We start from the raw sequence: 23,811 nt of genomic DNA on the forward strand, positions 1-23,811 counted from the left end.
CTCTGGTTGTGATTATATTTTATTTTTGGGTCTTGTCATCAAAGCCGATTTTTTTATCATTAGCTTTCTCTACTGTAAACAGCTATTACCCATAAAACAGATCAATCATGTGGGTTCAGTTCTAGTCGCCTGAGTTTATCATTTTCCCAGAGTAGGCTCAAATTTATGTCCACTGAGTCAGTGGTGCCATCCAACCATCTCACCCTCTGTTGCCTCCTTCTCCTCCTGCCCTCAATCTTTCCCAGCATCAGGGTCTTTTCCAGTGAGTCAGCTCTTTGTATCAGGTGGCCAAAGTATTGGAGCTTCAGCTTCAGCATCAATCCTTCCAATGAATATTCAGGGTAGATTTCCTTTAGGATTTACTGGTTTGATCTCTTTGCTGTCCAAGGGACTTTCAAGAGTCTTCTCCAGCACCACAGTTCAAAAGCATCAGTTCTTCGGTGCTCAGTCATCTTTATGGTCCAACCCTCATCCGTACATGACTACTGGAAAAACCGTAACTTTGACTATGTGGACCTTTGCCAGCAAAGTGATGCCTCTGCTTTTTAATGAGCTGTTTAGGTTGGTCATAGCTTTTCTTCCAAGGAGCAAACGTCTTTTAATTTCATATCTGCAGTGATTTTGGAGCCCAAAAAGTAAAGTCTCTCACTGCTTCCAGTTTCCCCATCTATTTGCCATTAAGTGATGGGACTGGATGGTATGATCTTAGTTTTTTGAATGTTGAGTTTTAAGCCAACTTTTTCACTCTCCTCTTTCACTTTTATCAAGAGGCTCTTTAGTTCCTCTTCACTGTCATCTGCCTATCTGAGGTTATTGATATTTCTCCTGGCAATCTTGATTCCAGGTTGTGCTTCATCCAACCCAGCATTTCACATAATGTACTCTGCATATAATTTAAATAAGCAAGGTGGAAATATATGGCTTTGATGTACTCCTTTCCAAATTTTGAACCAGTTCATTGTTCCATGTCTGGTTTTAACTGTTGCTTCTTGACCTGCATATAGGTTTCTCAGGAAGCAGTTAAGGTGGTCTGGTATTCCCATCTCTTTAAGAATTTTTCAGTTTGTTGTGATTCACACAGTCAAAGGCTTTAGAATAGTCAGTGAAACAGAAGTCTATGTTTTTCTGGAATTCTCTTGCTCTTTCTATGATTCAACAGATATTGGCAATTTACCTCTGGTTTCTCTACCTTTTCTAAATCCAGTTTGTACATCTGGAAGTTCTCAGTTCACATACTGCTGAAGCTTGAAGGATTTTGAACATTACTTTGCTAGCATGTGGAATGAGCACAATTGTGCAGTAGTTTGAACATTCTTTGACCTTGCCTTTCTTTGGGATTAGGCTTCCCTGGTGACTCAGCTAGTAAAGAATCTGCCTGTGGTACAGGAGACCTGGGTTTGATCCCTTGGTTGGAAAGATCCCCTGGAGAAGGGAAAGGCTACCCACTGTATTCTAGAGAATTCCATGAACTGTATAGTCCATGGAGTTGCAAAGAGTCAGACATGACTGAGCGACTTTCACTTCTTTGGGATCAGAATGAAAATTGACCTTTTCCACTCCTGTGGCCACTGCTGAGTTTTCCAAATTTGCTGGCATATTGAGTGCAGCACTTTAACAGCATCATCTTTTAGGATTTGAAGTGGCTCAGCTAGAATTCCATCACTCCACTAGCTTTGGTCATAGTAAAGCTTCCAAGGCTCACTTGACTTCACACTGTAGGATGCTTGGCTCTAGGTGAGTGATCACACTATTGCAGTTATCCAGATCATTAAGACCTATAGAACCTGCTTCTCTTTTGCCTCCTTCATTGGCAGACAGGTTCTTTACCACTAGAGCCACCTGGGAAGCCCAAAGAACTACCATATGATTCAAAAATTCCAGTTCTGGGTATTTTCCCAAATATAATGAAATAAGAGAGATCTTTTCAAAAGATATCTGTACTCCCATGTTCATTGCAAAGCTACTCATAATAGCCAAGATGTGGACACTACCTGAATGTTCACTGATGGGTGAATGAGTAAAAAGTTAGTGTGCACATAAAGCGGAATATTATTCGGTGTTAGGAAAAAAGGAAACTGCAATAGCAACAACATGGGTGAAACCTAAAGACATGATAAGTGAAATAAGCTAGTCGTATAAGGGCACATGCTATATGATTCCACTTGTAAGAGGTATCAAAAATAATCAAATTCATAGGATCAGAGTCAAAGCTAAAGGGGAAATATGGAGTTACTGATCAATAGGCATAAAATTTCAGGTAAGAAAGATGAATATATTTTGGATTATCTCCTATACAGTGCTGTTTCTGTTGTTACCAATGATGTACCTTCAATTTACTGTAATAAAATGACAACAGAAATGGAATCCTGACAGCAATTCAATGGGATAAGCATTAGTGTCCCCATTTCACAGGTAAGGAAACAGGTCCTATAACAGATGGAATAGTTCACCCATCTTTTCATCTCTCATAAGTGACAGAACTAGGATTCTGCCCAAAGCCTGGTTTCTTGCATTGCCTTGTGAGTATATTCTGGTGTGCGGAATCTCTCATTAAATGTGGCTTTCATCATCTGTGGCCCTACATCTCTTTCTTTGTGCTCTTGGATGTGACTTTGTCCTGACTAAGCCATGTATTTGTGGATTTCTTTCCTTCCCTGAACTCCAGACTTATCTAAAAGGCAGCTACAGTGCCTTGTTCATTTTTGTACTCCTCACAAATAGCCGATGCTCAGAAAATGTGCAACTGAAGCGACCTTCCAGCTCCATCATGTCTGGGCTCCTGTAGATGCCTAACTATTAATCATGGTTGCAGCAGAGACAGTGGTAATTTTGATTCTGAAATCAATTATGTGATGCACTTAAAGGGAATGCATGAAAGGGGACCTGCAGAGTTTTTCAGAGTATTGTGCTCAAATATTTGAGTAGGATTTTTTATTTCTTTTCCACCAAAATGCACCTGAACCGTGTCTGAGGCTTGAAATTCCTTTCCATGTAGATGTGTATCGTAACATTAAAATTATAACCTGCTGAGAACTTTGAATTTTCTTGGGGTTTTGTCAGGATGCTTTGTGTCCTGATTAAGCATCATTGATTTGAGCAAGAAACCTAGATTTTCTCTCATGTTCATACATTTTCTGGCAGGATGATGGTCTAGGAATTTAGAGGTCTTTTAGGCAATAGTTGCTTTCAGTAAAGGCAGGACTAATGGCTGAGAATAAGCATGGTGAGAAGGTTGGTGTTAGCATGACAAATAGTCCCAAGATGAGTAGAAATAATTGTTGAACTATTTTTTTTCTTTTACATATTAGACTCTTATTCAGCCCATATAATTTCTACGATGCTTAAAAGATTTTATTTCTCTAGCTCATCAGAATCCCCTGAATGCGTTTAAAACTAAGTGATCACATATTGGTGTTTCTGATTCACTAGTTTTTGCTGGGGCCCAAAGTATCTGTGTCTTTAGTCAAGGCTCCATGCATCTGAAAGTAAGCTAAACCTGGGAAACATTGCCCTAGTTGTAGAAAGAAACACACAAAGTCACCAGGTATTTTAGCAAATATAAAATATAGCAGGATGTTGGTGAGATTAAAATAATTTGAGAGGAAAACCCTGTCTTAGTTTATGCTAGCCTTTTAGGGAAGGGGGAGTAAATTTGGAATTTATCCACCTATTTCATCACTTTCATCACTTCACAAAATAACTGAGTACTACCTACCTGAAATCTGGAGCAGGCTAGATGAGTATGTACAGTGGCAGGTAAGCACATGCAGAGAAGTCCTTCCTGCTTGGAATATATATTTTATCAAGTGAGGGATTAAAAAAGAATCAAATAGTGAAACTCACTGTGGACGCACACTTGTGTGTCATTAGTCCTTGGAAGGAAAAGTCTGAAGTGCCATGAAGTGCATTGGCACAGTCACTGGTGTAATTTTGAAGGTCGTGTTTCTTGGGAAGGCTGAGGAAATTACCTGGAGAATTCCGTGTGTAGGGCTGGGAGAGGTGGGAGACTGATGTTTCTTTTTCCTGGGGAAGGTGATGTGATGAAGTCTTTTAGTGTGTGAGAAGGGGATCCATGCATTTGAGGAACCAAGAATGTCTGAGCCTGCAGAGTATGGAGTGCTAGAGGCCTGATCAGGGGACTATGTAGGTCCCTACAGATAACATTAAGATTTTTTTATCATCTCAGAGTTCCCTCTGGCTGCAGGTTCTAAATGTGTTGGAATTTGGAGCCAGACTTTCTTCTTGAGGAGAAACTAGTCCACTTATTGAGAAACTTACAACTTTCCTCATGGCCTGAAACTCTTCATATTATATATATGTATATGTATATATTGGGGAAGGAAACGGCAACCCACTCCAGTATTCTTGCCTAGAGAATCCTGTGGACAGAGGAGCCTGGTGGGCTGCTGTCCATAGTCACATAGAGTCAGACACGACTGAAGTGACTTAGCGTGCATGCATATGTATACACACACACACACACACACATATATATAATGTGTGTGTATATATGTGTGTGTATTATATACAGACACAAACATATATATATAAAATACTCTATGTATCCTGTATTCACTATATTGCTATATATATGATGTACTGTATATTTTATTCTATATATTATTTAGTGTGTTCTGATGTAAACCATCACTTTAAGTACAGTTGGAAAAATTATATGTAGGCTGTATAAAGTTTGTTTTAAATTCCAGGAAAAGCAGTTGTGTTTGTTTGTGCTTTCATACTGCAAACTCAACTGTCTGTTTTTCCTTTCTCTGTAGGACTTTCTGTTACTCAAAGAGATACCACAGCATGACCATCAGCTGCTGCCATCAGATGGTGAAACAATTGTGGACGTGCAAGATTTAACTGCTTTTTGGGATGAGGTAACAAGTCCTCCATCTCAAGATCGTGACTGCTAATAAGACAACTGTGACATAGACTTATAAGAAAATTTTGAGGTTTTACACATAGTGTAAAATGTGACTTGCTCATATACTGAAAGTATGTTATAAAACTACTGGAGATTAAGTGTAAAATTAGCCTAAGACATCTGACAGGTTGTTCTCTCTCTCATTTTCAACAGAGCTTTAAAGTATTAGCACATCTTGAACTTAAATTACATACATTGGTAATGTTAGAATTTACAGGATTGGACATACAAAATGCTGCAGTATGATATGGGTTAACTAACAAATACACAACCAGTTGATAAAGACAACAGCCTTTGGGGAATCAATGTACATTTTCTGTGTACTGATGTTCACAGACCATCTTACTACACATTGAGTGAGGCTGTGATCTGGATCTTGGCTATGAGGTAGGGTGGGGGCTCCCCCATCCTAAGCTTCTAGAAGCTTCTGGCCACTTTGGTGGCAGCCAGTGACAGGAGGAGACAGCAGGTGGTCATCATGAGCTCCAGTGATTCTGTTTAAAGCTTTCACTATATGGAAGCTGACATGGAGAACTGGCAATGTTCCAACACTTGGTTTATTTATAATGTTCAGGCAAACAGGAAAAACAGAATTTGCTCTCAAGTGTTGCACCCCCAGTGCAGCCCCTTTATCAAGAATTGAAATGCCCGCCTGCAATCTGGTTCCATGGTCCTCTGTGCACACCCTCCTATGTCAGTGTGAGTTAGTCAGGAAAACTGAACCCACACCACAGGAGGGGGAATCCCAAGTAGGTTAGATCATGGGTGAGAGCCCTCGGGAGGGAGAGGGGCACAGACATTGGGGTTTTGGAGAGAAGCTGAGTCTGAACGAAGCCCCTGCTCGGTTGGGAGGCAGGAGACAAACACGAGCTCTGTAACCCGCTCGCCTAGACAGCCAGGTGGGGGGAGGTCTCAGGGACCCAGGTCTCATTCATGAACTGGTGGGACTTGGTCTCAGTCTTTAATAAGCTCTAAAATAAATAGTCCTGTGTGAGCCTCCGAATCTCATGCAGCAGGGGTTTCCAACTGTGTCTGCACAGAGTCAGGGCTCAGCTGATGATCCTTGTTGAGTCAGTGTCCCCTGATCCTGGGTAACCAGGAGGGGTGGGGACCCAGTGCCTCTGAGCTGCTGAGTGCTGCCCCCTTCTGGTCATGGCTGAGCAGTGCCTGCCTGAAGCCTGGACAGGGAGGGCCACTCTGTCCTGTCTTGACAAACCTTGAGGGGAAGTGACAGGGATGATGATTGTATGTGGCTCATTGTTTTGTTGTTATACCTGAGTGAAAAGTAGTAAAATGGGAACCCCAAGTGTCAACACGAAGAAAGGAGTGGAGAAGTTTAAACAAATGCTTCTCGTATATTAAAATCTAGCTTCTTACTGATTTTTCATTCCTAAAATCCGAAACTTTTTTTTGGTGATGGAAATTATTTTTTTCAGTATGTGATTGTATTATTATCAGTTCAGCTGTTTACAGAGAAATCTTTCATTTGGAAGATTATCTAGACTTTTTTATACAGACTCTATGCTTTTAGTCTTTTGGGCATTTTACTTAATTACATGTAACCACTGTTGTATGTGTTTTTAAACATAACAGTTACTGACAATTTTCTTAACACTTAGGATATATAAAGAAGTACACATACCCTCAAGCCTCCCAGGAGTATGACCTGTGATTGGCATGATGAGTACATTGTCCTTCTTCCTCATATTGGATTGTGTGCTGTCAAATGCATTTTCATGTTTTTGTTTTCCTTAAAGTAGAAGTACTTAATTGTCCCTGTTTAGCCTGGACAGGTAATGCATGTAACATGTATAAAGCTGAGGCTTTATTCCTCTGACTCACAATGTCATAATTTTTTTTATTCCCCATTTTTTTTGTTGTTATTGGTGTTAAATTAGAGCTCTTGTGAAATTAGACCATTATTTACAAGAGTTAATTTATCAAGAGTGATTTTATTATGGAAAGTGTCCCCTTCTTGCTGAGTGTCACTGAGAGTTTTTTCTTTATCAAATGAAAGTGGAGAGATTAACGGAGATTTCAAATTACAGTGTTTATTAGTATAGGGCCAGGCGTGCTATGTACTTCTGCCGCTACCTTGTGGAAATTAATGAGATCGTTAAAACCAAAGATTGCATGTGTGCTCAGTGTATCAGACTCTTTGTAATCCCATGGACTGTAGCCTGCCAGGCTCCTCTGTCCATGGAATTTCCAGGCAAGGATACTAGAGTGGCTATGAACAGGTGAGTGGCAAAAACCTCCCACACTGAATAGTCTAGTAAGTACATTATTTTAATAAGCTTATGTGCATCATTCAGTTTGCATTTCAAGCAGGTTCCTTGTCATTTCAACTCCTTAAATTCTGTGGGTGTCTACACCTGAGTCTATATGGAAATCTGGTAAAAGAAGCCTTCCTAAGGCAACTAAAGCTATTTCAACTCCCAAAAAGATAGGAGTGGATGAAAAGACCTATAAAACACAATGTCTTAAAATGAGAAAAATGTGGGCTATGTTAGCATTTTAATGACTCTTATGGTATTTTCCCCACTTTTTGAAGTAATTTGTGTTACTTTATTGAAATGGGTTCAGTTTTGTAACTTTCATTTGCAGGAATCAGGAACCCCAGTCCTACGAGCCCTTTCCTTTACTGTCAGGCCCGGTGAACTGTTAGCTGTGGTCGGACCTGTGGGTGCAGGAAAGGTACGTTCTGATGCCTTTTGGCAGCTTGATAACAGCCCCTGTTATATTCTCAGAGTGGAGCCCAGAGCTGAGTGTGACAGTTTGAATTCAGGGTGTCTAGAACAGTTTTCTCTAGGTGTGTTCTATGGAACATTCATTTTGCAAGAAGGTTTCGTGGCAAAGAAATCTGAATAAATGCACACTGTGTTTTCCTTCTTGGTGCTTCACGTTGCCCAGTTGAGAACAACTTGTCAAGCATTGAACATCTCAGTGAAGGAAATTATTTATGTGACAGCTCTTCAGAATGGATGGAGACAATGGGGATTTCTTTTTGTCACAGTGGCCCCTCCAGGAAGTCCGGAGGTGGTGCAGGCTCTTCCAGGAACCTCTGAGCATTTCCTCACGTGACTTGACTCAGTCCTGTCAGTGCACGTGTAGTGAATGTGCGGCCACGTGCTGGAGCTAAAGGTACAGACGTGAGCCAGGGTTCGACGCCTCTGCTCCAGAGCAACCAGGTTCTGGAGTGAGACAGATACACAAGCAGGTTATTTTAGTCCAGGGCAAAGAGCACTCTGATGTGTGGACACAGACACAACACATCTATGTTTTGTAAAAAATTTGAAATTTACACATTGACTTAGTCTCACGTGTTTTGTACAACAACATACAGAAATCTAAATGTGGAATATGTACACGAAAGGGTGATGATTTCCTTTATGATGGACTTTTGCTCTGCAGACACAACCCACTTCAGAGTTCTTTTAGTTCATTGTCTTTGGATATATTCTTTACACATAACTTTAAAAAAATATAATATTTGTTTATTTGACTGCATGAAATCTTAGTTGCAGCATGTGAGGTCTAGTTCCCTGACCAGGGATTGAACCCCAGCCCCTGCACTGGGAGCTCAGAGTCCCAGCCACTGGACCACCGGGGAATTCTCTACACATAGCTTTTTAAGAACAAGTATTTGTCAAATAAAGGATATCCTGGATGTAGGACCAACTGCATTAAACATCAGATATATGAACTACACATCCTGTGGGGCTGCTCTGCTAGAGAAAGATGTTAATATTCTTAATTAGTCTTTGCTGAGTAGAGTGCTTCATTTGGGGGAAACTCAGGCAGCATAGATTGTTATACTATTCATATTCCTTACCAACCTTTAGTTTACCTTGACCAATGGTATTATTTTTATTTTTTTATCACAATCACCAGAGCAGTACTTTATCCTGTTGAAGGAAAGGATTCTATCATGTATCAAGCACCAGGGTGGGGTCGGCCGTGCTGCGGGGCGTGTTCCATCCTGAGTGCACCCTGTTCACATGTGTGTGTTGCTGTCTGTTTCAGTCGTCACTGTTAAGCGCTTTGCTGGGGGAGCTGCCCCCGAGACAGGGGAAGGTCAACATCCACGGGAGGATCGCGTATGTTTCTCAGCAGCCCTGGGTGTTTCCAGGAACTGTGAGGAGTAACATTTTATTTGGGAAGAAATATGAAGAAGACCGATATAAAGAAGTAATAAAGGCATGTGCTTTGGAAAAGGTAAATAATGACTTTTGAGCTGCATTTACTGAAATTTCAAATAGTGATGATGTTGGTTTAAACTCTAAAGTTAGTTGAACTTTCTTTTTAATTTTGAAAGGTCTTTGATTGTTGCTTAATATTTATGCTGGTCTTCTGGGTGAATATGCAGGCATATGTGTTGCTGTTTTATTCCTAATATGATAACAACACCCACAGAATAACTTTGGTGGGGGTCAGTGTGGTTGTTTCATTTTGTGAAATTTCACTCACTGTTTTTGGCATGGAGGGCTGTGCCACACGCCTTGTGCAATCTTAGTTCCCTGACTAGGGACTGAACTCAGGACCTTGGCAGTGAGAGCAGAGTCCCAACCACTGGACCACCAGGGAATTCCCTCGTTCACTTTTAACTTCTTTTTTTAATGGACAATTGCAAAACTGTAAAAATAGAGAGCATGGTGTAATGAATCCTCATGTACCCACCCCCAGCTTCAGCCAGGAGCAGCTGGTGGCCAGTATAGCTGCATCTCCACCTCTGCCAGCCCCACCCCCACCCCAGAGTATCCTGGAGAAGATCCTAGACCTCAGATAAGTTCATTTGCAAATGTATCATTAGTTTTCTCTGAAAGATAGGAAAGCCTTTAGGGGAAAAAAAATCACATTATTTCACCTGAAAAATAACCCAGATTCCTGAATGTCATCAACCTACTAGTCTCTGTTTACACATCCTTAGTCATTTTCACTTTCATGCATTGGAGAAGGAAATGGCAACCCACTCCAGTGTTCTTGCTTGGAGAATCCCAGGGACGGGGGAGCCTGGTGGACTGCCGTCTATGGGGTCGCACAGAGTCGGACACGACTGAAGCGACTTAGCAGCAGCAGCAGCAGTCATCTCACAGAGGAATCTCCTTCAGCGTTGCTGGAGTCAGCCTGCACATTAGGTCTCCCCACTGACCCTTGGCTCATGCCTCCTCAGTCTTTTCAGTCTCTAGGTTTCCCTCTCCACTTGGTTTTGACTTGCATTTTTATTTAAAGAAAATAGAATGCTTTAACATTTCTTCTTAATACTGCATCTTTTCCTTAGGGGAGAGATTGTTTTCAGAAATGGCATTGAGTTTCACAGAAAATGACAAAATGAAACATTTAACTCTACCTTGGGATTTAGATGAAATTAGTGAATGAATGATGAAAACTGAACTTGAGGGGAGAACGTAATTTGGCAAAAAGGAAGAAAAATGTAAATACTGATTAAACAGTGTTACTCTCCTGGGTTATAAAAATCCATGAAGGGTTCCCCTCGAGTCTGTTGAGTCCAGTCTGGACATCCAAGTATTCTTCTATACTGTGAGAAAAAGCCCAGGACAGTCTTTCAGAGGTGAGGAGTTAAGACTCCAAAACCCTCTTCCTGAGGAAATAGAAAATATTAATTTTGCTTGAACCACAGCTTGAACATCATAGATTGTATCACGTGAGTAGCATTTTGCAATAATGTGGTTAAAACAGAATTGCTCCTTTAATGGGCTTCTGTTTCTTTCTCTTGGGTTCTTATTAATGGGAGATTGTGTTTGCAGAAATAATGTCAAGTTAGCAGGAATGAGCTAGATTTTTATTAAGTGGTGTAGTGACTGTATAAGAAAAGAAGAGGGAAGCAAAGGTGGAACAGTGAGAACAGTAGCTCCCATTTATTCAGAGTCCATGTGCAAATCATTTTTCTGTCTTTCACCCCTGTGTGTGCACACGTGTAAGAGGGTATATGAGTTATTGATTCTTTCTCAGTGTCTTCAGCATTAACATCCTCATGTTATAGTTGGTAAACTAAGGCTTGGGGATCAAACAGCTCATCTCAGCTCATTCAGATCCCTTTCTGCAGGACTCTAGACTCCATGCTTGTCCTCTCCATGCTGTGCCGCCTCTCAGTTGAGGAAATTTATAAGGAAGAATTTTTTAAAAAGCAGGTGATAGATGAAGGTGTAAGGCGGGGTGTGGAGTAAACAGATATCAGGCATTTCCTCTTTTCTTTAATCACATCCAGCCCCTGATGCCCAGAGCAGACTCCAGAGACCCAGGCCAGGGTCGGGTATTTCTTTCATGAAATACCTTTCTGGTGAAGCTCAGTCCTTCTTTCTCCCCACATCTGAGCATCTCTGCAGAAGAGCAGATGCTGGGACAGTGGCTGATATTCAGCTTTTTCCCCGGGGGTCAATGTTTTGGACCAGTAATGTGGGCAATGTTCTGGGGCCTCCCCCACCCTCGGGTGTCCATGTGACAGAGTCTGGTGGGTCCCTGCAGGACCAGGCTGCAAGGCGATTCTTCTGTACATGATGTAACCATTATAAACATGGACTGCTCTCCTAGTCTGCGTGGTCAGAACACGGACACCTTCCAAATGTGTCTGGAGTGTGACCCCATCTCTCCATTCTCACTGCTCTCACTCTGGTCCTGACCATGGTCATCTCTCACCTAGATTTTTCCAGTAGCCTCCTCACTTATATTCATTCTTCCCCTTCCCCACTTACTGCCTGTTTTCCACAAAGCACAGGAGTGATTCTTTAAAAACCCAAGACCGTGTAAGTCCTCCCCTTCCTCCTTTACTGGAGTGACCCCAGGCTCCTCCTGCTCTGTCTCCGCCCTCACTCCCCTCATTCTCACTCTGCTCTCCTGCCTCCTTGTCCTGAACCCCTTGGGCATCTCCCCGGGGCTCCTGCACCCGCCCCTCCCTCTGTGAGAGCAGCCTCTCTGGGTCTGCCTGAGCCCCTCCCCACCCCAGATCTGCTCACACCCCTCTGAGCAGAGCCTTCCCCCCACAGTGTGGACTCACTTCCCTCCTTCACTCTCCATCCCCCTGAGCCGGCTTCCTTTTCCTTCCTGTCCTCAGTCCTTGCACTCAACATGGAAAGAAACTGTAGGGACTTTGTTTCCTCATGGCTAAATCCACTGGGCCCAGAACAATGCCTGGTGTGTAGTCAGTCCTCAATAAATATCTGTTAAAATGGTCAAATGTCTAAATGCTGTGAAAAACTACAGAATGAAGCAAAGATGAAAAACCCTGAGAGGTTTGTTTTTTTAATGTTCAAGGTTATAGTTATTCACTATGAAATAATCCCATTATCGTTGATCAAACACTTGTGGGAAGAACTACTGCTGAAAGGTTAGGATGGCAGGAGAACACATTTAAAATCTTTTTCTTTTTTCCCTTTTCTATCTCATTATAGAATTTGCAGAATTTGAAGGAAGGAGATCAAACTGTGATAGGAGATGGAGGAACCCCGCTGAGTGAAGGACAGAAAGCCCGGGTCAGCCTCGCCAGGTAAATGGGGTTTCAGTTGCCTTCCTGCTCCTCCTCCTCCGGGGCTCCTAGTGGACATGAGCACACAGACCCCGCTCACCAGGTGGGCCTGTGTGAAGCAGGGTCTTGGTCCTTTCCCTGGGCTTGTAGAAGGAACATGAAGTTGCTGGACACTGTCATGATTCAGAGATGAGACTCAGGGAGTGGGAAGTGTCTTCTGATGTCTCTCTCTGTTTTCTAGAGCCGTGTATCAGGACGCAGACATCTACCTCCTGGATGATCCGCTCAGCACAGTGGACGTAGAAGTCAGCAGGCACTTGTTCGAACAGTGAGTTTGCTCCTGTTTCCTATCATTTCTTCTTTCCAAGAGCCCTGTAGGGATCAGGGAAGGGAGCTCAGGAAAGCCTCTGTGCTTCAGGAGACTCAGCTCGCTATGTGCTGCTGTCCTTCTCTCCCTTTTTTCCCTCAAAAGAAGATCCATTGTAGAGAAATCTTGCATCATGATGAGGTCAAGACAGGAACATACAGCAGGTGCTTCCAGTGTGTGGAGGCCAGTGGGGTCCATGCTTTAGGGAGTCAGGGATAGATGGCAGATTCTACCCTGTGACTTGCAGTTTATGGATCCAGACGCTTGGACGGATCCACAGCCCTGGAATAAGAAGGATGATCTCCAATTTTTAAATCATAGAGTGGAACTCTGTAATCTGATGCTTGGCTGCCAGTTCTTTTCCTCCATCATTTAAGGTATATTAGAAGGTACACAGTTTTCAGTACTGACATAGAGCTTCCATGGAAAGGCCCTGTTAGCTTATGCTTATTATTCTGTAGGTTTGAAAATACTTAGCAAAGCCTAGAATTCAAGAATAATTTATCAGAGCCATACTTGATATCAGAGTATAGCTTTAATCATTTAACATCTCTTCATGGACGCTTGTGGAATGAATACTTAGATCCACAATATAGGGTTAACTTGAATGTGAATCTGTTATTTAGAATCTTTCTAAAATCCTGACTCACTTTGTGATTCTGGAATTTGGTGTCAGTGGCTCTTGCTTGGCCATAGAACCCCTGAAAGAGAACAACTACGAAGCTTTTCTGTGTATGTCTTAACATATACTGACTGAGGCCTTTGATGGAGTCTAGATTGGCCTCCTTGAAAGCCTCAAGAACTTGCTTTTGCTAAAACAGCCTCCACATCTCCCCCCAGAGTTAGTTCCCTTGCTGTTCACTTTATTAAAGCCAAAGCACCTTCCAGCTGCACTTATTAACACCCTGCTGTGTGCACTGAGTTAGATGCCCTTACAGATGTTCCTACACAAAACCTCTCAGTTTACAAGGAGGACAGTGAGCTAGGAGAGGGGAAGGACCACACTGGGAAGAATAAGGGAGAGGACACCCAGCTCTCATTCCTGCCTCTGAGGATCCTGTCTCTACGTGGAGCTTGTTAAGACAGATGCCGGGGAAAGGTCAGCGGAGTCAAGCTTTAGAGAGTTTCCATACAGGGTAGTGAGTGCTGAATAGAGGCAGAAGTGGCAGCTGGAGGCTTTCATTAAAAGTGGATGAATCGCACTTGTACTTGATGTTAGGAGTTTCCTTCAGTCGTGAGGCTATATCCAAGGTTGTTAAGGTTTTACCACATTACACTTGAACACTAAGTGGGTTCTGTCACCTAGAGGTGAGAGGCCTTAGGCGAACTGATGCTGTCTCACTATGCTATGGATCCCGATATGTTTCAGCCCCACATCATCAGACCCCCTGCCTCCTGCGTCATCAGCTCTTCGGGTCTGTCCTGATCACACTGCCACACTGCTGTCTACACAGCTCACCCTCCTGCTCCAGCCCTGCTCAACTTCCCATGTTCAGGAAACAGCTAAAGGTCAACAAACAGGTTTCTTTGCCGACAGCCCTCATCAGCCTTTCCAGCTCGTCCCCTTACTCACTCGGTGTCTGGCTGTGCTGGCTCTGTGGGCGGTCCTTTCTCACGTCCGTCTGTATGTACATACTGGTCCCTCAGTCCCAGAGCCGGGGAGCCTTGCAGCAGGACACAGGAGGAAGGTGAAAGGTGGGTCCTGCCTTTGCCTCCTGCTCCTCCAGGGGACGCCCGTGCCCTCTGTCTTCCCACAGTCCTCAATAATAATGCTAAATAAATAATGCTTAATAAAAAGCATTATTTAGAAAAAATTCAAAGCCATTAGTTGGTCACTCTGGAATTATTTATATTACATTATATGTGATGGAATATTAGGAAGAAAACATTTTACAACTTTTGGGTTGCTCTATCTTGAATATAGCAGCCCATCAGATTTGATTTACAACCACTTTCAGGGACAATTGGCAAGTAATTACAAATTAAGGAGAAACATTTACATTAAAAGCTTTAGTACTAAGACTGAAGAGGGCTTCCTCAGTCAAGAAACTTAGGTACAAACTGAACTAAGACATCTCAAAAGGTAAAAATGAATCCTTTTGGACTTAATGAAGCGATGGTTTGGGTGTCTACATCCTGGGGTCTTGCTTCTGATCACAGACCCAGTATCCAGAGTGTCCCCTTAGGATTTTTCTGTCCTGTGTCCAAAGCACATGACAGCCCATGGTCAGGGAGGAGTGGGGAAGGGGGCTGACATTTACTGGGCAAATTGGTGGTTTGATTTCTCAGAACATGGGGTGAGTTGTTATTGACATTGTTTGAGATGGAGAAACTGAGGTTTGTTTAGTAGCTTGTCTGATGTCATCAAGCTCATGAGAGGGACTGAGCTGCAGTCTGCTGCCTCCAGACTCTCCACCTGACTCACTCACAGGCTGAGCTCTGGCCCTTGTTCCTGAGATTTGCTCTGCGAGGAGCTCGGGCTCCCAGGTTGCCTCTCTGGAGCCCTGCCTATAGTCACCAGGGTCCTGGACCCGGGCACTAACTTCCTGGTGGGGCGGGGGGGATTGCGGACCCAGTGGGATGAAACTGGGGTTGAATCCCTTGGGGGTCTGCATTTAAAATGTAGAAGCAGTCTGAGGGGTTACTGTGAAAGGACACATTTAATAATGTGAGGGATAGTGAGGGGATTGTTGGGTCACACCTCGGCAGAACTTGGCAGCAGCTGTTGCTCTTAACAGGCAGGAGGTAACTACCAGTTTCAGGGGAATTGACATCTAGTTGGCTTGTTAGTTACCATGGAAACCAGCAGAGGGTCATGCCCCTCCTGCCCCTTTGACAAGCATAGTGGAGGACTCTGATTTAAAGCTAGAATAGTCATTAGCTGGGCCTTGGGACACGCGTATAGGAAGGTCAGTCATGTGAGGAGGTGTAGTTGAAGCAGGTACTGGTCAGGCAGGGGATGTACAGAGAGCAAGAGAACAGCCATTTTGGGTGGTCTGACCATACAGGGGTCTTGGCTAAGAGAAGTGGTATGTCTTTTGATTTGTTGGTTGATTTCCACTCCAATTTGGACCATTTGGATTCTGTTCTTTCATTTCCATGTTTGGAAGGTGTTCAGTCCTAATGAAAGAAGAATTGCTTCCTGAATGGGACTGGGAATGTTGAAGAGACTGATGGAGGCCACGCCAGCGTTCATTTTCTGCCTAATATTATTTGGGGGGAAGGGTCTAGAATATGCACTCTGGCAAAGGTTATCAAGAAACTATTAATTTTTGTTGTTAATATGTACATTGTAAATCATAAATAACCACATAAAAATTGCCTAAAAATGTACACATTTTTATATGACATAGATTCCTGTTCTCCTATTCTCACATAGAAATAACAAAGTGCTTTAGTTCAGTCGAGTTTTGGAATCTCAGTGTTGCTCAATTGCTTTTCTTTATGAAATAGATGGGAAAACAGTGGAAACAGTGTCAGACTTCATTTTGGGGGGCTCCAAAATCACTGCAGATGGTTATTGCAGCCATGAAATTAAAAGACCCTTACTCCTTGGAAGGAAAGTGATGACCAACCTAGATAGCATTTTAAAAAGCAGAGACATTACTTTGCCAACAAAGGTCCATCTAGTCAAGGCTATGGTTTTTCCAGTGGTCATGTATGGATATGAGTTGGACTGTGAGGAAAGCTGAGTGCCGAAAAATTGATGCTTTTGAACTGTGGTGTTGGAGAAGACTCTTGAAAGTCCCTTGGACTGCAAGGAGATCCAACCAGTCCACCCTAAAGGAGATCAGTCCTGGGTGTTCATTGGAAGGACTGATGCTGAAGCTGAAGCTCCAATACTTGGGCCACCTCATGTGAAGAGTTGACTCATTGGAAAAGACCCTGATGCTGGGAGGGATTAGGGGCTTGAGGAGAAGGGGATGACGCAGGATGAGATGGCTGGATGGCATCACCGACTCGATGGACATGAGTTTGAGTAGACTCCGAGAGTTGGTGATGGATAGGGAGGCCTGGCGTGCTGTGATTCATGGGGTCGCAGGGAGTCGGACACGACTGAGCTGAACTGAATTGAACTGAAGCTGAGTTTTAGGTAAAAGAATTTAGCTCTTTGTGCCTCCTCCATTGGACTGCTTTTTAGAATTTTTTTTAGTGGAGCTGGAGTCAAGTTTGCTGCTGATGAATTTGAAGACCTTGCCAGATTCATTGATTTATGTTGTATTAAATTTTGTCATTTATTTGGTATTTAAACTACAGATCTTTGACTATTGTGTTGTTTTTGTCTCACTATGTTTTAAAAGTATAAATTTTTTTACTTTGGAGTACCCCATTAATGTGCTTTTGCATGCTATACCTTTTATATTTGCAGGTGTATTTGCCAAGCTTTGAAAGATAAGATCACAATTTTAGTGACTCATCAGTTGCAGTACATAAAAGCTGCAAGCAACACTCTGATATTGGAAAATGTAAGTAGTTTCTAGAAATCTGTGGAGCTTGCTAGCACTTGCTAGCACTATGGTGAAGGCCAGATCCTCTCAATAGGTCACTCTCTTGGATTCATGGTAAATGCCCTCTTCTCCCTCAGTTTTTTGCCCCCTTCTTCCCAGAGCTGGTGGTACTCATGCCTCTGAGGATGAATTCAAAGACCATAGAAATGTCACTATTATGCTCTAAGCCACATAAACCCTAAAGTGTATAAAAGTGCTACCATGGAATTACTGAGTCACCACTGTTCTAATGAAATTTGTTAAGGACAATAATGCTATTTTATGTACAAGATTTTGTTTTCCCCTTCCAGGATTTAAGTCAAAGTATACTAATTTGGAAATTACAGATACTAAGACCTGTTTGTAACCATGTGATAGTCAAATGCAGTTTGCTAAACAGCATCTTCCATTAATACCAGAAGTGAGGTTTGGTAGCCAAGCACCAGAGTCAGAGATGCCCTCTCTGCTGGTGTCTCCAGTTGCTGGTCTCCCTGCCCAGGTCTCTATGTGCCTGATACGTGTGGGAGCCTGTGCGGCAGGAGGACAAGGCCCTGCCTTCACGGGGCACCTGTTCTTATGGGGAGGATGTGACAGAGAAGGTGACATCCTGGCCTCTCTGAGGAGCTGCTGCCTCATGGGGTCTGAGTGACATGAAGGTGGGGGCCACACAGTCACCTGGGGGAGGGAGTCTGAGGCAGGGGGTCTTTAGGAAGGAGCTGACCTGGTAGGTTGGAGGAACGACACGAGGACTAGCGTGTCTAAGGAGAGTGAGCAGGGGAATGGGAGGGAGCTGGTCTCCAGGCAATGGGCAGGGGACCAGAAGTGGGATGGAAACCTTGGATGGTCCAGAGCAGAGGAGGGGTATAGTCTGATGTGGGAGTTAAGAGTCCTCTGATGGTCACTGGAGGGGCGACAGCAGAAGCAGTTACAAGGTTTAGTAAAGCTGAGGAGACAGCAGCGTGAGCTTAAGCTAGGATGTCAGTTTTTAGAGCTGCTGTAACAAAACACCGCAAACTGGGTGATTTAAAACAACAGAAGTTTGTTGTTTCCCTGTTCTGGAGGCTACGGGTCCCAAATCCAGGTGCTGGCAGGGCCATGCTCTCTCTGAAGACTCCAGAGGGGTGAATCCTTTCCTCCAGTCTCTGGTGTTCATCTGCTTCCCTTGGTGTTCCTTGGCTTCTAGCTGCAGCACTGTGGTTTCTCCCTCTGATGTTATGAGGCCATTGTCCCTGTGTCTGTATGGGTCTCTTCTCATAAGGACATCAGTATTACTGGATGTAGGGTCACCCTGTTCCAGTAAGACCTCATCTTAACTTGATTACCTCTGCAAAGAGCCTGTATCTCAATAAGGTCATATCCACAGATGTCATGTTTAGGTCTTGAACATACTTTTGGGGGCTACTGTTCAATCCACAACTCCTACGCTAGGTTGGTGGTGGACTGGAGATAAATGAGAATATTTCAGGCTTACTGGTTGGTTGATGCTTCAGTCTTGGCTTGTTTGCCTCTGGGCCTCAGCAACAGTGTCCTAAACCCTTGTCTGTTCCACAGGCCCGTGGCCAGATCCCTCACTTATCAAGTGAAATTCTACTCCGGGAAAGATTATTAAAATGCAGGACCTCTACCTCCCTAGAAGTAGTTCCCTGTGTAGGTTCTCCACTCCCCTAGGAATATGGGGCTCAGATTTCTCAAACATGTTGTTGTTTAGTTGCTCAGTCATGTCTGACTCTTTGCAACCCCATGGACTGTAGCCCACCCGGCTACTCTGTCCATGGGATTTACCAGGCAAGAATACTGGAGTGGCCTGCCATTTATTATGTTAATGGTCTCCATCTTTAACACATGAGCACACATTTCTTTCATATCCCCCAGCACCTAACACAGGGTTTGTCAGAGAACACAATGCTCAGTTCTGTGTCAAGCTGAACTGAACTAGATTTGTCCACAAGAATTTCAAACCTAATGATAACTTTCTTACAAAAATCATAACTTAAGATCGTTTACTTCTCTTGATTAGCATTTATATTAGATTAGTATTACCAAGGAGAAGGCAATGGCAACCCACTCCCATACTCTCCCCTGGAAAATCCCATGGGTGGGGGAGCCTGGTAGGCTGTAGTCCATGGGGTCGCTACTAGTAGGACACGACTAAGCGACTTCACTTTCACTTTTCACTTTTATGCATTGGAAAAGGAAATGGCAACCCACTCCAATGATCTTGCCTGGAGAATCCCAGGGACGGGGGAGCCTGGTGGGCTGCCATCTATGGGGTCACACAGAGTCAGACACGACTGAAGTGACTTAGCAGCAGCAGCAGCAGTAGTATTACCAAATGCAAATACATTCTTTTCAGTGTTTTTTTTTTTTTTTTTTTAAATTTTAGGGTGAAATGGGGCAAAAGGGGCCTTACACTGAGTTCCTAAAATCCAGAATAGATTCTAGTTCCCTTTCAAAGAAGACTGAGGAGTCTGAACCATCTTCCAAGTCTCCAGACCAGCCTCAAGAGTCTTCCACACCCTCAGTGAAAGATGCGGCCCCAGAGGACCATGATGTAAGTTTCTCATCTTGCAACATGCCCTGGTCTGTCTGCTCTTGGAGGCCTCGTGGGCCTTTGGTCTGCTCCGGTTATATATACACAGGTCCTCCTTGACATCCAAACCCAGGAGCCTGGATGATCCTGATAAGTGTTCAGATTAGTCCCTCACATTCCACACTCAGGAATCACTCTCTGAAATTCAGGAGCCACATAGATTTTGATCACATGCTGCCCCCTGCTACCCAGATTCACCTTACTCCAACTTGCTGTGTGAGCTCAGTTTACTGTAGTTGGCTAGTATTTTGAGACTCAGTTATGTTTTATGTTTCCATCATTGAATGACAAAATAAAAGTTTAAGAGCTAAACGTTAGTTCCATATCATTCTGTGTTATTTTGAACAAGCTTCTGCATTTATACTTGAATGGGATATGTTGTGCTTGTGTTGAGAGTCATGATTGACTTTAAGCAAAGCCACCCAACCATGAATAACCTCATGCAGATGATGTTTTCTTATTTCTAATAGATTCCTAGGAGTGGGATGGCTGGGTCCAAGCATAAATGCATATGTGGTTTGTCTAGATATTTCCACACACTTCTCTTTAGAAGATGGACTATCTTTCACTCTTGCTAGCATATGAGTTTTGTGTGTGTCCCCACATTTTTGCAATAAAGTTACTTTTGAACTTCTGATATTCAGGAATCGATTACTTAATGTTTTATCTCTCACTGCCATTTTTCCCCTCACAGACTGAGGATATACTGGTTAAACTACCCCTAGAGGACCATTCAAAGGGACAAGTTGGTTGTAAGACCTACAAGAATTACTTCACAGCTGGTGCTCACTGGTTTATCATCATTTTCCTCATTCTAGTGAACATTGCAGCTCAGGTAAATAAAGAGACATTTTTTGGTATGCCCTCAGCTTGGTGTTTACATATTATTTATACTTTATTTATGTTATCACTATTCTTAATATGTATATGAAGAGATTTATCTCAAAGAATTGGCTTATTCAGTTGTGGGATCTAGCTGGGTGAATGTGAAATCAGGAAAGCAGGCCTGAAGGCTGGAACCTCAGGCAGGAGCTATGCTGCTGTCTTGAGGCAGAATTTCTTCCTCCTCCAAGAAGCCTCAGGTTTTGCTCTTCAGGCCTCTGACTGACTGGATGAGGCCATCACAGTCTTGGGGGTGATCTCCTCTACTTCAGTTCTCATGATGGATATGAACCACATTTGCAAAATACCTTCATGGCAATGTCAAGACCGGTGTTTGAATCATTGGAGACTGGCCTGGCCAAGATGACATAGAAAACTGACCATCACAGTACCTATTAAGTTTCTTTGATTTGAATAACTCCAACGTTTACACTATTATTACTATATTTGCAGTCCATCTGGATTTGCATTGAAAAGCATTTTTTGTGGGGAGCTGAATAAGTGAGCTTTACTGGTGTTGTGTATACATGACAGACAGCTTCTAGGAAAAGAACAATGTCTTTTGGAGATATTAAAATGTAGCGTGCCCTCCCCTGACCTGTGGCCATCTGGGGTGAGGGGCTTGGCGCAGACCTGAGCCAGAAGGACCGCCTCCGTGTCCTGGAGCCTTCCCCTCCCCCATCCTGTGAGTGGGGTGAGGCTCAGTGACGTCAGTGTCTGAGTGACTGTGTTTCCTGCTCCAGGTCGCCTACGCCCTGCAGGACTTGTGGCTTCAAGACTGGTGAGTGATTCTTGGTCTAACCCAAAGTGCTGAAAGTCTATGGGAAGCCCCCCTTCCCACAGAGTCAGGGGGAGAGGTGGAGCTCGTTCAGTCTCCTCTTCTGACCCTCACATAGTTTCCCTGAAGAAAAAGTTCCTGTTGGGGGAATATGACCCTCCCATGGTCTCTCCCTATGTCTGACCCTCAGTAGCTTCCTCGCAGACAGTTTTGAAAACTGAAACTCATGATTCAAGTTGAATTTTTATAAGGTGGAGGGACACCAGGCCCCATGAGCTGGGAATCGTTTTCCAGCATAAACCATGTCTCCTAAATTGAGGTTAAATTTTTGTCTTTACCTAATTCTATCTATTGCATTTTTTTCTCTTCCCTATTCCATAGGGCGGATGAACATGACGTCAGTGTTAATAGAAATGAAACGACGATTGATCTGAACTGGTACTTAGTAGTTTATTCAGGTAAAGTGGAATCTTCTACTCTATTATACAGGAGTGTGACGTGCTTTCAGTGAGCCTGTGTGAGCAACTAGGGCTTCCAGGAGTAATTCAGTAATGTCTTAACAGATTAAGTCTGAGTTGCATTTACTCTGTGAATTAATTGGAATGATTGTTTTTAAAATTGACTAGAAGAAAGAGATTGAATGAAGAATTTTTAAAAAATTTATTTTATTGACATATAGTTGATTTAGTATAGTTGTGTTGATTTCTGCTGTACAGCAGTGATTCAGTTTCATATATATAGAATGATATATATGTATATATGCTATATATGTATATATGAATATATATGTGCTTATATATTTTTCATATTATATGCCATTAAGGTTTGTTACAGACTATGGAATACCATTCCCTGTGCTATGCAGTAGGATCTTGTTATCCACTCTCTGTATCATAGTTTGCATCTGCTCACCCCAGACGCCCAGTCCACCCCTCCCCTACCCTTCTTCCCCTTGGCAACCACAGATCTGCTCTCTCTGTGGGTCTGTTTCTGTTTTGTAGATAAGTTTATTTGTATCATATTTTAGATTCCACATGTAAGTGATAGATGTTTGTCTTTCTCTTTCTGATTTACTTCACTTAGTTTGATAATCTCTAGGCCCATTCATGTTGCTGCAAGTTTCATGCTGCATTATTTCATTCTTTTTTATGGCGGATCAGTATTCCATTATGTGTGTGTGTGTGTATACCACATCGTCTTTATCCATTTATCTGTTGATGGATATTGAGATTGTGTCTATGTCTTGACTACTGTAAATAGTAATGCAGTGAACACAGGGTTCATGTATCATTTCAAATTAGTTTTCTTTGGATATATGCCCAGGAGTGGAATTGCAGGATCATATGACAACTTTACACTTGGACATCACCAGATGGTCAATACCAAAATCAGACTGATTTTATGTTTTGCAGCCAAAAATGGAGAAGCTCTATACAGTCAGTAAAATTAAGACTGGGAGCTGACTGTGGCTCAGATCATAAACTCCTTATTGCCAACTTGAGACTTAAAATGAAGAAAGTAGGGAAAACAACTAGACCATTCAGGTATGACTTAAATCAAATCCCTTGCAATTATATAGTGGAAGTGAGAAATAGATTCAAGGGATTAGATCTGATAGAGTGCCTAAAGAACTATGGATGGAGGTTCATGACATTATACAGGAGGCAGGGATCAAGACTATCCCCAAGAAAAAGAAATGAAAAAGGCAAACTGGTTGTTTTAGGAGGCCTTACAAATAGCTCTGAAAAAAAGAGATGTGAAAGGCAAAGGAGAAAAGGAAAGATATACCCATTAGAATGTGGAGTTTCAAAGAATCACAAGGAGAGATAAGAAAGCCTTCCACAGTGATCAGTGCAAAGAAATAGAGGAAAACAATAGAATGGGAAAGACTAGAGATCTCTTCAGGAAAATTAGATACCACGGGAACATTTCATGCAAAGATGGGCACAAGAAAGGACAGAAATGATATGGACCTAACAGAAGCAGAAGATATTAAGAAGAGGTGGCAAGAATACACAGAAGAACTATACAAAAAATATCTTCATGACCCAGATAATCATGATCACTCACCTAGAGCCAGACATCCTGGAATGCAAAGGCAACTGGCCCTTAGGAAGCATCACTATGAACAAAGCTAGTGGAGGTGATGAAATTCCAGTTGATCTATTTCCAATCCTAAAAGATGATGCTGTGAAAGTGCTGCACTTAATATGCCAGCAAACTTGGAAAACTCAGCAGTGGCCGCAGGACTGGAAGAGGGCAGTTTTCATTCCAATCCCAAAGAAAGGCAGTGT

The 23,811-nt window shown here is 42.8% G+C and overlaps 1 protein-coding gene across 1 annotated transcript in view; it reads left to right on the forward strand.

Annotated features, from left to right (window-relative positions):
- The window catches only part of LOC122447237 (ATP-binding cassette sub-family C member 4-like), a 118,114-nt gene that overhangs the window by 39,786 nt on the left and 54,517 nt on the right, over nucleotides 1-23,811 (forward strand). The window contains 10 exon segments of the mRNA XM_043477773.1: nucleotides 4,779-4,883; nucleotides 7,538-7,627; nucleotides 8,957-9,148; nucleotides 12,340-12,434; nucleotides 12,655-12,741; nucleotides 17,150-17,246; nucleotides 19,651-19,818; nucleotides 20,552-20,692; nucleotides 21,483-21,520; nucleotides 21,899-21,975. Coding sequence (XP_043333708.1) covers nucleotides 4,779-4,883; nucleotides 7,538-7,627; nucleotides 8,957-9,148; nucleotides 12,340-12,434; nucleotides 12,655-12,741; nucleotides 17,150-17,246; nucleotides 19,651-19,818; nucleotides 20,552-20,692; nucleotides 21,483-21,520; nucleotides 21,899-21,975 — 1,090 coding nt within the window.

Source organism: Cervus canadensis, chromosome 9, assembly GCF_019320065.1.
Source record: "Cervus canadensis isolate Bull #8, Minnesota chromosome 9, ASM1932006v1, whole genome shotgun sequence".
Lineage (NCBI taxonomy): Eukaryota > Metazoa > Chordata > Mammalia > Artiodactyla > Cervidae > Cervus > Cervus canadensis.